General features: G+C 34.4%; 1 protein-coding gene across 4 annotated transcripts in view; it reads right to left on the bottom strand.

The window, feature by feature from the left end:
- The window catches only part of ATP8B (ATPase phospholipid transporting 8B), a 294,637-nt gene that overhangs the window by 65,808 nt on the left and 210,442 nt on the right, over nucleotides 1-18,387 (bottom strand). For all 4 annotated transcript variants that reach the window (XM_072539697.1, XM_072539698.1, XM_072539695.1 and 1 more), the window contains one exon: nucleotides 14,708-14,766. In XM_072539697.1, coding sequence (XP_072395798.1) covers nucleotides 14,708-14,766 — 59 coding nt within the window. The remainder of the gene's footprint in view (nucleotides 1-14,707; nucleotides 14,767-18,387) is intronic.

Below are 18,387 nucleotides of genomic sequence, written 5' to 3'. Positions count from 1 at the left end.
TGATTTGTGAAACCATTAACATTGATTTGCTGTTTCATCCCAGTTATATCGAGTTTCTAGAACTGATTTCTCCTTTTACATATCTATGCAGCTAAGGTCTTAGGTCTATTTAGCTATGAAATGTATCATATTATTTATTATATCTGATTAAATTTACAACAATTACACAAAATAGAATGACAAAAAATAAACATGAAAAATATTTTAGAATTACCAATATATTATATCATCATTATCATAATCAATTAGCCTATATTTGTCCATTGCTGAATGTAGCCTCTCGTAAAATTGTCTACCTATTTCTGTATTGAGCTTCTTGCATCCAATTTTATTTACTGTTGTTTATAAAAATTAAGAAAAGTTCGTAAGCTCAACTATTTCCCGCTGGTATTGCAAATTTCAACGTGGTCGCTCCATTCTCAGCGACGAATCCAGGTCAACCCAAAACAGCAGTCCCACAGCAAAACATTGATGCGGTTCATCAGCTAATTAAGGATGACCGCCGCGCCGTGTAACATACCGGGAGATAGATGCATCTTTGGGCATTTTAAAGACCTCGATCCAAAAGGTTCTACATGAAGAACTGCATGTTGCAAAGTTGGTTTCACGTTGGATCCCTCATTTACTCAGAGAAGCGGTTCCTGTCAATTGGTGTCGAGAAACATTGGAAAGGAAGCTCAAAAACGTTTATAACGTATGGTCCTAAAGTTTTGGGAAAAATTTCACCTGGTCAGATTGAGAAGCAAAATGCATTTAACAAAGAAGGCCATGGAATTGAAATGTCCTCAGTTATTGACATTTAATAAACAAAGCAGAATATTTTGGTTTGTGCTCTGCAAAATGTCTTATAAAATTGATATTCGTCGAGGTGTTTATAATATGGTTGGGCGAATGTCGAAACGAGATATTGTTAATATTTATCGAGATCAAAACATAATCAAATCGACAATTTATCGCACAATCAGAGAATGTGAAGAAGGGATATCATGTGTTAACTTGCGTAAAAGATGCCGACCGCGGATTTTGAACCATATAAGAGAGGCAAGACTGATTGAAGCAGCTAAGAACAAAATTGGGGTCTCACAGCGAAAACTGGCCAGAAGATTTCATTTTGGAAAGACTACAGTATACAGGACCCTATCGAGTAACAATATTATCTACCGGAAAAGAAGGAAAGCTCCAAAATACACAGAGGATCAATTAGAGACAATTCCGAGATGTTGCCGCGCGTTAAGGCGAGTGCATTTCGTCAACAAGTTTATCGTGATGGACGATGAAAAATATTTTACTTTGTCCAACTCTGAGATGAAGGGTAACGATGGGTTTTACACGAACGATTACGAAAACGTACCTGATGAAATAAAATTCAAAAGTAAGAAAAAATTTGAGGACAAAATTTTGGTATGGTGTGCAATTTCTGAGGCTGGCTTTATCTCACAGCCCTACATTGGTGTTGTTCGAGGCGAAGCCTTAAACGCAAATATTTATATTCAAAGATGTCTCTCTAAATTGCTTCAGTTTGTGAACACACATCATGCAAATGATCAAATAGTCTTTTGGCCAGATCTTGCTTCATGTCATTACGCGAGGATCACGAGGGACTGGTACGAAACTAACAACATTACCTTTGTACCGAAAGCAGACAATCCCCCCAACCTACCTCAGGCTCCTCCAATTGAAGAGTTCTGGGCAATATTAAGTCGGAAAGTCTATAATAACGGATGGGAAGCACAAAATCAGGAACAGTTAAGACGCCGCATATATAGAAAAATTAGAGAAATTGACGCCGAGGTCCTCCAAAGGATGATGCAACGTGTAAGGGGAATTATTAGGCAAATCGAAAATAATGGTCCCTTGTCTGTCATTTGAATTTTGATTTATAATAAGGATAGTTAAGTTAAATTGTTGAATAATTTAATAAAAATATAAGATTATTGTGGTCAGAGTTAGGTATATGCTTTTGAAATTTTTCCCAAAACTTTAGGACCATACGTTAGTATTGTTAGTGGCGATGGATCTTGGATTTACTCCCACGAACCGGAAGATAAACGCCAATCCGCTGTGTGGGTGTTTCACGATGAGGAAAAACCAACAAAAGTGATCCGTTCTCGAAATGTGTCAAAAAAATGGTCGCAACTTTTGTGTCAAAATCTGGTCATGTGGCAACAATTGCTTTAGAAGATCCAAGAACGGTTACTTCTGATCATTATATAACTTTATAAGTTTGTTTACCAGAAGTTATCGCGAAACTCCGACAAAGGAACACACAACGGCGAATCATCCTACATCAGGACAATGCAAATGCTCACACTGCCCAAAAAGACAGAGTTTTTGGAGCTGCAAAACATCGAATTGTTAAACCATCCACCGTATAGCCCCGACCTAAGTTCCAATGACTTCTTCACGTTCCCAAAGATCAAGAATTGAATGCGTGAGGAATGATTTCAGGCGCCAGAAGAAGTCATCGATACCTTTAAAACAGCGATTTTGCAGGTGTCAACTGAAGACTGGAATAACTGTTTTAAAAATTGGTTTGAACGTGTGCAGAAGTTTATCGATCTTGGGGGACATATTTTCAAAAGCAATAAAGTATTGAAGTCTATAATATTTCTTTAAATTAATATATTAGTTATAATGTTAATTACTCAAATTATGCCATTTAAGGGTCATCTTAGGTCATCATGTGGCTAGTTCCAAATACTATATAAACGTTTTTCACTGAGGATGATCTGATAGGAGATAGGATCGAAAACGTTTTGAAAATTTAAAAATCTATTTTGGATAATTTTTAATAAATTTTAATAATAAACTTTTATACCATTGTACAAAAAGAAGTCTTTACTTCTTTATAAGTTTTTTTAAACTATGGTATACACAGCCAACCACTGGGATTTAAATTTTTTATGCCTAGATTTAAATTTTATACAGTGTGTCCGTAAAGTATGGAATAAATTCAATATTTCCTAAATGAAAAGCCTTTTTAAAAAAATCTAAAACACGACGATTTTTAAATTTAATGTTCTACATTTTACAATATAATTTCATTACACAAGGTGATACACATTACAGTGATGATGTCATCGGCTCTTTTTTTTTAAACGTAACACCCTGTATTATAGGACATTTTTAGATCGCTAAAAATGAGCAGATTACAAAAAAGTATAATACTGCGGGTTTAAGGGATATAATTTGAAAGATATGCGCTTAGAAAATAAATTTTTAATGATTTCTAATATTAATAAATTATAATAATTATTAGGAAAATTAATAAAAGACAAAACAAAGCTTATCCCAAGAAAGACCCAGAAGACCGCAGAATTTACAGCAGACTCAACAGGGAAGCAAAGAAGGAAGTCACTAAAAGAAAAAACGAAATGTGGGAAGAGAAATGCGAAGAGATGGACCGATGCTTAGGAGGAACCAAAGTGACACAAGTTTGGAAATTCATAAAAAGTATTAGAAAAGAAAGAAAAGATAAGGGGAAATATAAACCTGATTCAAAATAAAAAGTGGGAAAAATATTACGAAACGCTATTAACAGAAAGTAGGCACGAATTTATGGAAAGACCTGACCATATCTCAATGACAGAAAACTCAGAAGTGCATAAGATAAACAAAGAAGAACTGAAAAAAAAAGAAACAAATGAAAAATGGAAAAACACCCGGGCCTGGAGACATTCCCATCGAGTTGGTGAAACATGGACCGGATGCTCTTTTGGAAAGCTAAGTGAATATTTTTAATAAATGCTTAATTGAAGGCCAAACGATTCCAGACGATTGGAAATTGGCCCACATTAGCCCCATTTATAAAAAAGGAGACAGAAAAGAATGCGGAAATTATAGAGGCATTAGCGTAACTAGCTCGCTGGGAAGGTTATATGGTCGTATATTGAAAAGAAGAATAGAAGAGGAGTATAAAGAAATTGAAGAACAAAGTGGCTTCAGAGCAGGAAGATCGTGCGTGGACAAACACATTTACCCTTCAACAAGTAATTGAAAAACGAACAGCTCGAAACCTCCCTACGCATCTGGTATTTATAGATCTGGAGAAGGCTTATGATACAGTTCCTTTAAAACTCTTATTTAGTGTCTTGACGAAAACGGACCTTAGTAAAACATATCTAAAAGCAATACTGAACATCTATAAAAATGTCCTCAAAGCACTGTAAAAACAGGAAATACTTTCTCAAGGGTATTTACAGTAACGAAAGGCTTGAGACAAGGATGTTGTCTTTCCCCCACCCTATTCAAAATATATATCCAAGAAGCACTGCACCAGTGGAGACAAAAATGTGCGGGAATGGGGCTGAAGCTTAACAACCATTATCTGACAACGCTGTTCTTTGCAGATGATCAAGTACTAATTGCAAGCTGTGAAGAAGATGCAGATTATATGCTTAGAAAGCTCAAAGATGAATACGAAAAATGGAGGATGAGTATGAATATGTCTAAGACAGAATATATGCGAATAGGCAGTGAAGACGAAGACCCGGATTTGGAAATTAGACAAATGAAAAGGTGCTACGAATACAAATATTTGAGAAGTATTATCAGCAGTAAATGAACAACGGAACGACATATAGACTATAGAGTGCAACAAGGCAGGAAGAGTGTTCAAATTCTGAATTCGATACTTTGGTCCAACAAAGCTACTATGAGAACTAAAATGACTATCTACAAAGTAATTGTAGAGCCCATTCTTACATATGGAGCAGAATGTTGGCAAATGACAGTAAAAGGAAAGAAAAAAGTTAACACGGTTGAAATGGACTACTTGAGAAGACCTTGCCGTATATCAAAGAGTAGAACGTATACCTAATTCTGAAATTAGAAGAAAAACAGATAGAGTACATACAACTTCTGAAAGAATAGAAACTAGACAGTTAATATGGTATGGACACGTACAGAGGATGGACGACAACAGATGGCCAAAAAGAGCTATGGAATACAATCCAAGTAATAGAAGGAAACGAGGAAGACCAGCTAAGTCTTGGATACAAGGTGTTATGGAAACCATGAAAGACAGAGCCATTGATGAAGACACCTGGAGAGATAGAAAAAGATGGCGATCGAAATGCTGGAAGCGGCAGAAGCTGTAGGATCCATATATATATATATATATATATATATATATATATATATATATATATATATATATATATATATATATATATATATATATATATATATATATATATAATAAATAAATAACTTTAAAGTAATCCAGTAATTGATACATGACGGCCTCGCTACATTGTACACACATATTTTTTAATCTACACGTACTGTCCAGACCTATTTACTATTTAGCGATTTTGAACGGATTCGTTAAAAACTTTATCGGTGCATAAATTGATTTTTTTAGTGGTAGTTACATTTAAGTACCGGCCTAACAAAAGAGATAAAATCGCCATGTATACGGTAACGTTTTTAATTGATCTGTTTTCATATCGCCTCCCGCGAGAAATGCGTGTTCCAACTGTACGAATTTAAAAATAGTCCCTTATACCTAAAAATAACCGTAATTTTTTATTATACGTTCATAAATACGGAATATTTCGAAACAAAAACGGCAGAATGAAAATATCGCCAAATACAAGGCCATTATTTCTGGAATAAACAAAATTAATTGAAGTATTTTAGAGGAAAATAGAACAGATCGTGTTAAAATGAGAATGGTTCATTCTTGAGAAAAATTGCTAATAAATATTTTTATTTAGAATATTTTTTATAGCCTACAGATTCTTGGTAAATCGATTTTTTTCGTTTCGACTAGGTTAGTCTTTAGGGAGAAGCCTTGGGGTGAATTTTTTGCATCTTTTTTGGGGTCTCAAAATTGACATTCTCCGCAAAATTCAGTCTGTTCGTATAGTTTTTAATAATGAAATCTCTGATGACTGGAATGTCAAAGCTAAAGACCAAGCAACAATGAACCGCCGGAGTGATGACGTAGATTTTATTGACATCTGTCAGTTTCACTTTCCAAACAAACCTTGTTTAGTGCGGATAATTTGTATTTTTCGTTATTTTTACATTTTTTTTACAGAATCTTTCCGCTTTTTGCAATATCTAAGTATTCTAATAGTTACTACAATTTTACAAGGTTATGTAAATAATAAAGCATGTTGTTATATAAAAATAGCAATAAAATGCATGTATCAATAAAGTAAGGTTAGAATTTCTTTAATTTTAACTTTTAAACTATATTTCATATAAATAGAATACTGAATTATGATGGTATTATCGTAAAAAACACTATACTTAAAAGAAAGAGGAAGCAGCAGAGGAAGCAAAATGTTAACTTTATAGAACTTTAAAAGTCTTGAGATTGGGCATTTCAACTTTTGTTTGGCAAATTACATAAACCTCCCAAAGCTCGCCTCTATGCCGACGATTTAGTGGTGTACATTAAAGGAGCACAAAATGAATCTATGTGCAGAATAGTACAGACATTTTTAACCCAACTAGATGAATGGACAGCTAGTACAGGCTTCGAATTCTCCGTTCTCCGAAAGACAACTGATATGGTGTTTGCGAAAAAATCATGCATTACACCAGTCCTTTATCTTCACAACAGCATCATTCCATTCCAAAACTCCGTAAAATTCCTTGGTATGTGGCTGGATCAAAAACTTTCCTGGAAAAAGCACATACAACACTTGGCGCTAACATGCAACAAAAGACTCAATTTGCTTAAAACCGTATCAAATCGATTCTGGGGTTCCGACTTCTCTACACTACTCCTTCTGTATAAAACACGAATTAGATCCAAACTCGATTACGGTTCAATTGTTTATGCCTCCGCAACCAAGAGTACCCTAAAACCGTTAGATACAATCCACAATGCTGCACTTCGGATCTTTCTCTGAGCTTTTCACACTTCACCCATAGAAAGCTTACATTCCGAAACTGGAGAACCATCATTGCAGTATAGGCGGGCACTTTTGACACTTTCACACGCTTCTTCTGTAGCTGCTAATAAGGATCATCCACTCTTCGAAAATACTTTTTCTAAAAATAATCTTGACTTTCTCTTTAATAAACCTCGTACTGCAAAACCTTATTACACACGAGTAAGATCAATTCTGAATAATTTTGACACAACAATCCCAGATGTATTTCACTGTAACATCCAACATCCGACTCCATGGTTGATAAGCATCCCAAATTCCAACACCTCTTTAATAGAGTTCTCCAAAAAATACAATAACAACATACTAATCAAAAACAAACTAAATGAGATTCTTGAACGAGACTACCTTAACTGCACAAACATCTTTACCGATGTAAACTACCGCCTAGCTCAAGTATTTTCACCGCTGAACTGTTTGCTTTCAGAAGAAGAATTTCAAAACCTCTGTTTCTCACCGACTCGCTCAGCTCTCTTCTTGCAATACAGCATCTGTATCCTAAACAGCCATTGGAGCAACTAATAAAAACTGAACTACAAATCGCCCAAGAGAACCACATAAATCCTAAATTTATATGGATCCCATCGCATATAGGAATTATCGGCAATGAAGACACAGACAGTAGTGCTCGTGATGCAGTAACAAGTGCGGAATCTGAATTAGTGCGTGAGAGTGTATGTAAAGATCTCAAAACGTTTTTTAAACAAAAAGTAATGGGTCAGTGGCAGCGCGAATGGTTTCTATCGCAATCTAAATTAAGATCGCTAAAACCAGATACACGACAGTGGAAAACTAGTGCTAGTATACGGTTTATTCAAACAGTTCTAACGCTCCTACGTATAGGACACACTAAGATAATACACTATTTACTTTCGGCCAGTGAACGCCCGCTGTGCGACCTATGTGCTACGCCTCTTACCGTCGTCCATTTGTTAATTGAGTGTCCAAAATACCATAGAGAACGTTCAATAAACAATATACCAAATACTCTACCAGATATATTAGGAGAAAACTGTCACGTAAAAAACTTATTAAATTACCTAAGGTCAATTCATATTTTGTATCAGATTTAAAGTTTTGTTTACTGAGTAATGCCGCTAATAACCTTTTGGTGGATGCGGCAATGTTTCTTCTTAATAAAAAAAAACTTTTGTTTGGAAAGTAATAATACCAATATGACAGCTGTGACGTCACACTCCGGCTGTCCATTGCAAGTGAACGAAAAACAGGGTACTGAGGTGTATCTATCATATGATTTTTACAAATATTTGCTTCTTGAAAATAAGAACGTAAGAATTTCTTGAAGTTTAACTGTGAGTAAAATCTGCTTTCTTCGTCTCGATTTATTATTATTGGTTCGATATGGGTCTCTATTATGTTGTCCAACTTCCATATTTTGGACTCGACTTTTTGTTCAACTTATTGCACACATTAATGCCATGTAGTTGAAGTACTATTATTTATTGCAACATAAAAAATATTATTCTTGTCTCTCAATTTAAAAGTATTGTTTTTGGCTGCTACATAATTTTTCACTTCTGCCCAGATGAGTTCAATCGGATTGGGCTTACAATGGTATGCAGCCTTAAAACTATTTTGTTTTGGCTTTTTGCCATCTCATCAATAATGTATCTGTTATATTGTACCTCTGGAGAAATACCAACAGCATGGCTGAAATGTGAGTTTATTACACTTCCAAAAAAACCAGGAGCTAAAAATGCGAAGATTATCGTACTATAAACCTCATGAGTCATCTTCTAAAATTGTTCCTAAAGATAATTCATAAGAGAATCTACAAGCTGTGTGAAATTCAAATTTCCCCCAACCAGTTCGGGTTCACAAATGCTGTTGGTACTAGAGAGACTTTGTTCTCAGTACAAGTCTTATTCCAGAGATGCAGAGACTTCAACTGCGACGTATAGGCATGTCTGGTTGATTACGAGAAAGCGTTTGATCGAGTACAGCACACCAATATGATACAAATACTAAAAGAAGCAAGAATTAACAACCAAGATCTGAAAATAATTAGAAATCTTTACTGGAATCAGACAGCAAATCTCAGAGATTTCCAATGCCAACAAGAATTGAAAAAAAGCCAAGAAAGGGGCACTAGACAAGTAAAATATAATTTACATATGCTAAAAAATGAAAACAAAGAGAAACAGTTCCAGTCACATATAAAAGAAACCCTAGAACACACCTGGGCAGTCGACCGGTCAAGCACGGAAATGTGGAACAACTGCAAGGAGGCTCTGAAATTTCTGAAAGACTGCAAAAAAAATAACAGATGAGAATAACGAGGCATTTAGGACCATGCAACAACGGAAAACTATTACAACAATAGATAGATACAAAAATTTAAGGAGAGAGGAAAAACGCATAAACCGAAAAAAGAAACGAAACTCGGAAAATGACATATTAGAACGGCTCGAAAGCCATATGACTCACGGAGAAACAAGAAAGTTCTATCATCAAATAAATATTATTAGAAAAGAATTCAAACCGAGAATCAACTATTGTAATGATAAGGAAGGTAACTTACTTACCAACAAAGAGGATATCCTGTTACGATGGGTAGAGCACTTTCGAGAGTTGCTGGAAGGGGAACCTACTAACAATATAGAGCTGGAATACCGAAATGAGGAACTCGTGGAACACCCCGGTAGATGAAGTGAAAATATCTATAGAAAAACTAAGGAACCACAAATCCCCAGACAGCGATGGCATCCCAGCAGAGTTATTTAAGCACGGTGGAGAGCAGCTCACCAAGGTGATGCGAAAAATTGTCTGTAAAATTTGGTCTGAGGAGCAAATGCCTGAAGAATGGAGCTTAGGCTTAATTTGCCCGTTACACAAAAAGGGAAACCAACTGGAATGCAATAATTACCGCGGAATAACTCTCCTAAATACAGCATACAAGATAGTGTCAAACATTTTGCACGAGAGATTGAAGCCTTATACCGAAACGTTTCTAGGAGAATATCAGGCAGGATTCAGGCGTGGACGTTCAACCATTAACCAGATCTTTACACTACTACAGATCCTCGAAAAAGCGCAAGAGTTTAACATAGATATGTATCATATTTTTGTCAATTTTAAAGCGGCATATGACAGTGTCTTAAGACCAAGTCTTTACAACGCTATGAATGAGTTAGGAATTCCAAAAAAACTAATATGTTTGATAAAAGTGACAATGGCGAAGATTCTATCAGCAGTAAAAATTCAAAACGACTCGTCAACCACATTCGAAATACATAGGGGGTTAAGGAAGGGAGATGCGCTGGCGTGTCAGCTTTTTAATGTGGCCTTAGAAAAAGTTGTACGAGACGCTAATTTAGATAGCAGGGGAACAATATTTAAGAGATCAGTCCAAATTCTAGCATATGCAGACGACGTGGACATTATGACAAGAACCAGGGCGAGAACTGCGGAAATCCTAACCGAGCTAGTAGCAGCAGCAGAACGAATGGGGTTACATATAAATCAAAATAAAACCAAATTCATGGCGACTAACACAAACACAAGAGCTGGAAATGTTGACGCAGATTTAATCATCAATGACCAAAACTTCGAAGCAGTCAAAGAGTGCATATATCTAGAGACATCGGTTAACCCCAATATTAACACATCTGAGGAAATAAAAAGGCGAATAATAATTGCAAACAGGTGTTATCATGGTCTATCAAAGTACTTAGTAACAAACGTCTGTCTAAAAAAACTCGTATAAGGCTGTATAGAATACTGATGGTCCCCGTTCTCACATATGGATCAAGCATCATATGATGGGGTAGACCAAAGTTGAGGTGGATGGACGGGATAACAAAAGATGCCGAGAAGATCGGCGTCGGCAATTGGAAAATGCAAGCAAGGGACAGAACAGAATGGCGTAGACAGCTTGAGAAGGTCGAGGCCCTCTAAGGGCTGTAACACCAAGATGATGATGATGATATCAGACCTCGTAGTATATTGTGTGTTTTATTGTTTATATTAAGTGAAAAATTCATATCAAATATCGACAGCATTATGCTCACCCTCTTGAGCGGACTGGTATATTTTTCTTATAAATTTCGTTCCATGTTTCAATGTATCAACCGTATTTCGGTCTAATTTCAGTGGTATACATTTTGTCTTTTTAAATTACTCGATGTTGATATTGCCCGAAGTCCGTAATGGCATATAATTCTAGCATTTATAGTGTATTATGCCATATGTCATCCTAGTTCATTATTATGTTTTTATTGCTTAGTTAACAACGATATAATAGTGCACTTTATGGATATTCTAGCATAAAGTGCAACGTCTGGCCCACGCGGATATTAAGTCATAAAGTACCCATTTTGATTACTTATTAATAACTTTTATTAACGTGATAATCATAGAATATGAATTAAAGTATTGTGGAAATATTTCCTTAACAATATTTACTCGAATGCATATACAGCTGGCATGTCTGGAATATTGCCAGTTTTATTCATTAAAAACTTCTCATTCGATGCCTCGTGAATAAATTTTAAAACATCTTATCTAGATAGAACTATAATATGTTTTTATGCCAGGTATCCACTTGACAGTTGTTTTAAAAATTCTCTCAACTCATGAGATATTAATATTCTTATTAAACGTTGCAATATTTGGGCAGAACCAGACGAAACCACTTAAAAAAGGAACTTCAATATATAGAAAACCTCAACAGAGAGAAAGAATTCAGAACATTCTATAAGAAAGTTAACATCAACAGAAAATAATTCAAGGCAAACACAAATCAATGTAGAAGTTTGAATGGCGATCTATTAACAACAAGAACAATTAGAAGGCGAATCTATGGAGCGGTAAATGAAAATGGTGTCTGGAGAAGACGATACAACTTCGAACTCTATAGAATATACCAGGAACCAGCTATCGTAAAACGCATTAAGATGGGACGTCTGAGGTGGGTAGGCCATGTAATGCGGATGGAGCAAACCGACCCAGCTAGAAAAACGCTCCTTGATAGACCTATTGGTCAAAGAAGAAGAGGAAGACCCAGAACAAGATTCCTAGATAACATAGATCTAGATATGAGAAATATGGAAATACGTGCTTGGCGGAGGAAGGCTATGGATAGGGACGACTGGAAAGAAATTCTTGGGGAGGCTAGGACTCACACAGGGTTGTAAAGCCAAAATGATGATGATGATGATATTTGGACAGATATTACTACACTTAATTTGTCATAATTTCTATCATAGGCGGCACGAGATTTTAAAACTTTTGTACATTTTCATATTACAAGTTTGATAGCATTTCACTCGCAACCATAATAGTACAAGATCCCACTGCAGGATCACTACGTTCATAACGTAGTTCATCAAACTTACATTTTTACATACATTTTAAATTGTCTTGTGAGCCGGTTCATTGTCTTTTTTCTTCTGCATATGAGACCGTTTCTTATATAGTTGCAGCTTCAGTTTGTCCCAAAATACACAATAATGTTGGAAAGTGATAGTGTTACAGCCTTTGTAACATATCGATAAAATATTTATTTCTCAATACAGCTGTGTATATTAGCACATAGCACATTTTTCGTCAATGGAATATTAAATTTTACTCCAACTTCAATAAATTCTTACATTCTTAGTTTCAAAAAGTAAATATTTTAAAAAATAATTTTATACCCCTCAGTACGATCCTGTTTTGCTTTCACGTGCCATTGTTGACAGTTAGGAATTTGTATTCTGAATCAACTGAAGTTCTAAAGTCGGTTCGCTATATTTACGTGGGTTTCGGATTAAAAATTTTATTGTAAGTACCCAGTTTTAATTACCTGCTCTTTGGGGAAATATCAACTGGTCAAATGAAATGAAAAATAATCCATAACTTTTTTTAATTAAATAATAATGGAAAATCTTTTATATAATTGACAGTATAATAAGGAGAATTACTTCATTAATGGAGTCTAATGTGGCTAATATAAACCTAATAATAATTTTATATTACACTTCACACAGAAAATATGGTCTATGTATATTTGTTCCATGGAGAGAATTTCTAATGAAAAATAAAAAAATTTAACTTGCCAACAAAAATGAAAATCAGTCATTATCATCAAAAATATCATAATCGTCATCATCATCACTGTCATCACCATTAATTGTTATTATGATTGGACTTATTTCGTTCATTTTATCCATTCAGAGTCCACCAATCTTCTATTAGTTTCTCGCACTTGAATATACAGTTGCACCACACTTCTGGAGTTACAATTGAAAGTGCCTTTCGCCAAGTTTCCCGAACTGCATCGTCGCTATAACCGTTAGGCCAATATGGTTGTCATAATATTGTTTTGCTATTCCCCATATATATTCGATGGGATTAAACTGGCAATGATACGGTGGCAGACGTAAAACTTGATGACCGTAACTTTCAATAATCTGATCCACAACAAAGGTTTTTGGTTTTGCGTGGATATTTGCCAAGCGTAATAATTCTGATTTTAAAATATGTTGTGTAAATGGTATATGTTTCTTTGTCAACCATTCTTTAATTTTATTAACAGTCCAAGAATTCGTTGGACTTTTGTTTAATACTTCAGAATGGTAAGGTGCATTGTCTAAAATAATTACGCTGGGCTCACTTAAACCTGGGAGAAGTTTTTCATGTAACCATTTTACAAACATTTCTGTGTTCATATTATCGTGATAGTCACTTGATTTTGATATGTTTGATAGACTTTACGTTATCATCTTGCCATATTCTCTTGGTTGCACCCCTAGAAAATATCCATGTTTCGTCTAAATATATAAAATTTGCCCTTTCTTCTTTTAATTTAGAATATTTTCTTAGAAAGTTAATTCTTTTATGCACAACAGAACTTCTTTCACAAAGGGCTTTTCTGTTATCCTCCTTTTGAAATTTGAAACGCAAATTATGTATCACTTGCCATAGACTTGTTCTGCCAATTTCGTCAAATTTTCTATCTTTTAATTCCGAGAGAATTGTATTTAAGGTCACATGTTCCTTGTTGGCTCGCATTCGATAAATGGTATCACGAATTTCAAATTTTTTTCCATCTGGAATATCTTTCGTTTTCAATGATAGGCGAGTTTTTCGGCGATCTTCTTTCGGCCGTTCATTATTGCGATTTTGTAATACTCCTCTTAGTTTGGTTTCACTAATTCCTAGAGCATCACATACGCGTTGTTGAATAGACATTACCGATTTTAAAGGACCGCCATTTTCTTTTTCATCCGTAAAATACTTATGTACACTACAAATTAGACTATCTACATCTAACACACGTCTAGGCATTCTTAAATATTTCCACCAAACATACAATGTCAACACTGGCAAAGAATCAATTCAACTGCAATATTGTAACAAATTTATACCTACCCTAATGTTATTTTAATGTATTTTAAAATATGACCATTAATGCAGTTTTTACCTAATTTTCTGGGAAGTCGTTTACTGCAACTGGTTATCAATGAGTCATTAGCATAATTTTGTTAATCCGAAACCCGCGTAAATATAGCGAACCGACTATACAACATTTTCACATTTGGCTAAATACAATCCTGGTAACTATTATATTTTGTTTAGAATTGTATGGTTTAATTCTCAACACGCTCAAAACAAAAAGCTACACCAACAATTATTGACAAAAGTCCTTAATAAAAATGTAGTTTCAAATTTGTAAAAACTTGTCTGGCCTATTTCGCTTTTATTTATGAAATTCATACGTGTTTAATAAGCAGGGATGCTATTATTAGAGACTAACTGTGCAGAAAGAACAGAAAAAATAAAGAGTTACTTACAGCATAACGAAATTGAGAGTTAAAAACTCTGTCATTTGCGTGAATTCTTCTCTGATTATCTGAAATGAAAAACAAAATATTAATAAAGAAAGAATCTGTGTTTTGTTTTCATTCTGAGAATTTTTTTAACTACAAAACAAGCAATAAAAGGCAATAACACATTTATAAACCTATTCACTCATGAAAATTATTGAAAAATATTTGTGTTATTTCTTTAATACATTATATCTAATGTATTAGTCACAAGAATATTAAAAACTATTTTATTGGTTTTCTAGAAATGAAAACAATATTTTTTGTTCAAATGCTCAATTTTATGTAAGTAAACAGTGATATGACAAGAAATCGCAATAGTATAATTACATTACACATTAAAAACACATTAAAGTAATATGAGGTTTTTGTTGATTGTGTTGATGACTCTGTACAATTATTGTTTAATATTTATTATTGTTCGAAAAGAGAACAGAAACACCAAGTACATCAACATAGAACGAGGAGTGCGTCAAGGGTGCATTTTATCCTCCCTATTATTTAATGTATATGCTGAACATATAATCAGAGCTTCTCTTGAAGATCGCCCTGAAGGTGCCAGAGCCAATGGAATCATCATTAACAAGATAAGATATGCCGATGACACCGTAGTATTAGCAGAAACAGAAGACCAACTAAAAATATCGATGAACATATTATCAGAAGAAAGTCACAGGCTGGGCTTGGACATTAACTTTTCCAAAACCAAAATTCTGGTAATCCACATGGTATCACCCTTCAGAGTTCCCAAAGCTTCATATACCTGGGCAGAGAACTAAATAGTCAACTAGACCACTCAAAAGAAATTAGAAGAAGCATTGAAATAGCAAGATCTGGTTTCATGAATATGCGCAAAATGCTCTGAAACCCCAAGCTATCAGTCTCAATAAGATTGAGAACACTAAAGTGTAATGTGTGGTCTCTATTACTATATGGCTGTGAGACCTGGACATTAAAACAGTATGACGTCAACAAATTAAATTCATTTGAAATGTGGATGTACCGCCGAATGCTAAGAATAAGCTGGGCCAGCAGAACTACGAATGAAGAAGTACTGAGACCAATGAACACACGCCCTCATCTGGTCAATACTATCAAAATTAGAAAGACGTCATATCTAGGACACATAATGCGCCATAGGGAATTTGAGCAGCTCCAAGTAATATTAACCCTACAATGCATCATGTAGCATATCTGCTACATATAAAATATTGAAGAGTTCCATTTTCATTAAATGATTTATGATACACCTAAATGCATATTGTAACATACTATTAAATCGGGTTTCGCTTTGCTGGCAATAGATGGCGCAGCAAGTACAGAATTTTAATTCTAAATGTCAGCTGTTGTTTTGGTGGTTGATGTGTGTATCTGACATAGTAAATTTGTGTTTTTTTTAATATTTGGAGCGGTTTTGGCAGGCAAACTCGATAAATTTGAAAAATTAGGTAAGTATTTAAACTATTTGTTATATCAGTGCATATCCAGAGTTCATAAAAATAAATTACCGGGTGTTCTAATAAAATATAGCAAATATGCTACAACATGCATTTTTATGCTTTTTTTTTAATCTCAGGGCGATGGACAAAAAAAAGGATTTTAGAAAACCTTTGACAAACCAGGAGCTGGAAAAGTTGGCAGAACGTTTTCTTGAAAGTGACGATGATCTGGAAGAATTGGACGAAGATAAAGTGAAAACGTTGATAATTGCTTAGAATGGGCTGCTGAAAAGTTTCAAGATCCTGTGGATTACGCCAATTTGGACATTGAAAATACAATTATTTTTGAGCATGAACTAGATGATGTAGAACTAACCAATTCGAACGTTGAAAATAATAATGAGGCAGATCTTGTCGACGAAATAATACCTGAGAATGAAGACGCGAACGGCTCAGAAGAAAATATATTTACACTGGATAAAGATGCATTCAAATCTATTTGCTGGAAGCAAGCATCTTTTGAACAAAATGTTACATGTGGGTACAACATTTAGAGGTGATGAAAATCTCCCAACAAATATAATGGACTTATCAACACCCTATCAGTTCTTCAGGTAAAACCGAATAAGTCAATTATTCCTTTTGCAGTTTAGTATGTAATTTGTTGATTTTTTCCAGATACTTCTTTACCGATGAGCTATTTGAGAAAATCACTAAAGAATCGAACCTCTACAGCAATCAAAAAAATATTTCAAAACCGGCGAATATAACGACTGGAGAAATAAAGAAGTACATTGGTATTTGCATTTATATGTCAGTAATAAATATGTCAAATATCAGAAGATACTGGTCCGAGGAATATGGATTTGAAAAAATAAAAAACACGATGAGTATCAATCGATTTGAAAAAATTCGTGAAATGCTACACTTCAATAACACAAAAATGCTTTATTCTAGTCAGTATTTATGCTCGTCAGATTTATGTCGCTCGTACCCAGCGTCCTCGAAAAGTAAATGTTTGGGGAGGCATAATAGGGAATCATGTCATTGGTCCATTTTTTATAGACGGTATGTTGACTGGGCGGAAATACTTGGAACTTCTGCAAAATCAAATTGTCCCAGCCCTTCGTAATTTACCAATACCTTTTGATTCCATATGGTTTCAACACGATGGTTGTCCCGCACATAATTCTCGCATCGTCAGTGAATATCTCAGTGCGACTTTTCCTAATCGATTGATTAGTGGCCACGGAGATATTTTTTGGCCTGCAAGATCACCTGATCTTGCACCTTGTGATTTTTTTATGTGGGGATATATCAAGTCCAAACTATATGGAATTGAAGACGATAGGCCTAATTCTCTCCAAGAATTAAGAGAAGATATTTGATTCAATGAGAGGTATTAGTCCAGAAACATTAACTAATGTTAGACGAAACTTTTATAAAAGATTGGGTTATTGTTCTGCTGCTAATGGAGGCTTATTCGAACAATTATTGTAAATACATTTCATTAGAAACATTTTTTTTTATTTTTATAGAATTTCTACCTATTTACTTAAATATTTTTGGAAGTACATTTATTTAGAACGTTCTTTTATGTTTGAAGAATTTTTACTTTATTTTCGAAAGTACGACATTGTTTTTTCAATAAGATTTTCATATTTTACTATAAACACTTCTAATAAAGACTGAAATAAATGTTTAGTGATTTAAAGCAAAACGATATAATATCTGCATAATTTTAAATTTTTAAAAAGTAAAACCTTCATGTTGGATTTGAACCCTGAGCGCCTGCATGAGAACATCGTGACTTGAACTCTGATCCATCAAACTTTTATATTTCTTTAATGGCAGTTTGGGTTATTGTTCTGCTCCTAATGAAGGCTTATTTGAACATATTGTAAATACGTTTATTTACAATATTTTTTTTTATTTTTGTAGAATTTTTACTTATTTAAACATTCTTTAAACGTTCTATTAATTTTGAAGAATTTTTACTTTATTTTCGAAAGTACGACGATACTTTTCTTTCAATAAGATATTTATGTTTAACTTTAAATACTTCTAATACTAGTAACGACTGACATAAATGTTTAGCGATTCAAAGCAAAACGATCTCTGCATAATTTCAAATTATTAAAAAAAAAAGAAAACCACATGTGGGTTTTGAAATCTAATCGTCTGAGACGTCTGTGTCGAAGTGTCGAA

Source organism: Diabrotica undecimpunctata, chromosome 8 (genome assembly GCF_040954645.1).
Source record: "Diabrotica undecimpunctata isolate CICGRU chromosome 8, icDiaUnde3, whole genome shotgun sequence".
NCBI lineage: Eukaryota > Metazoa > Arthropoda > Insecta > Coleoptera > Chrysomelidae > Diabrotica > Diabrotica undecimpunctata.
This window is presented reverse-complemented; position numbering and strand designations above follow the sequence as displayed.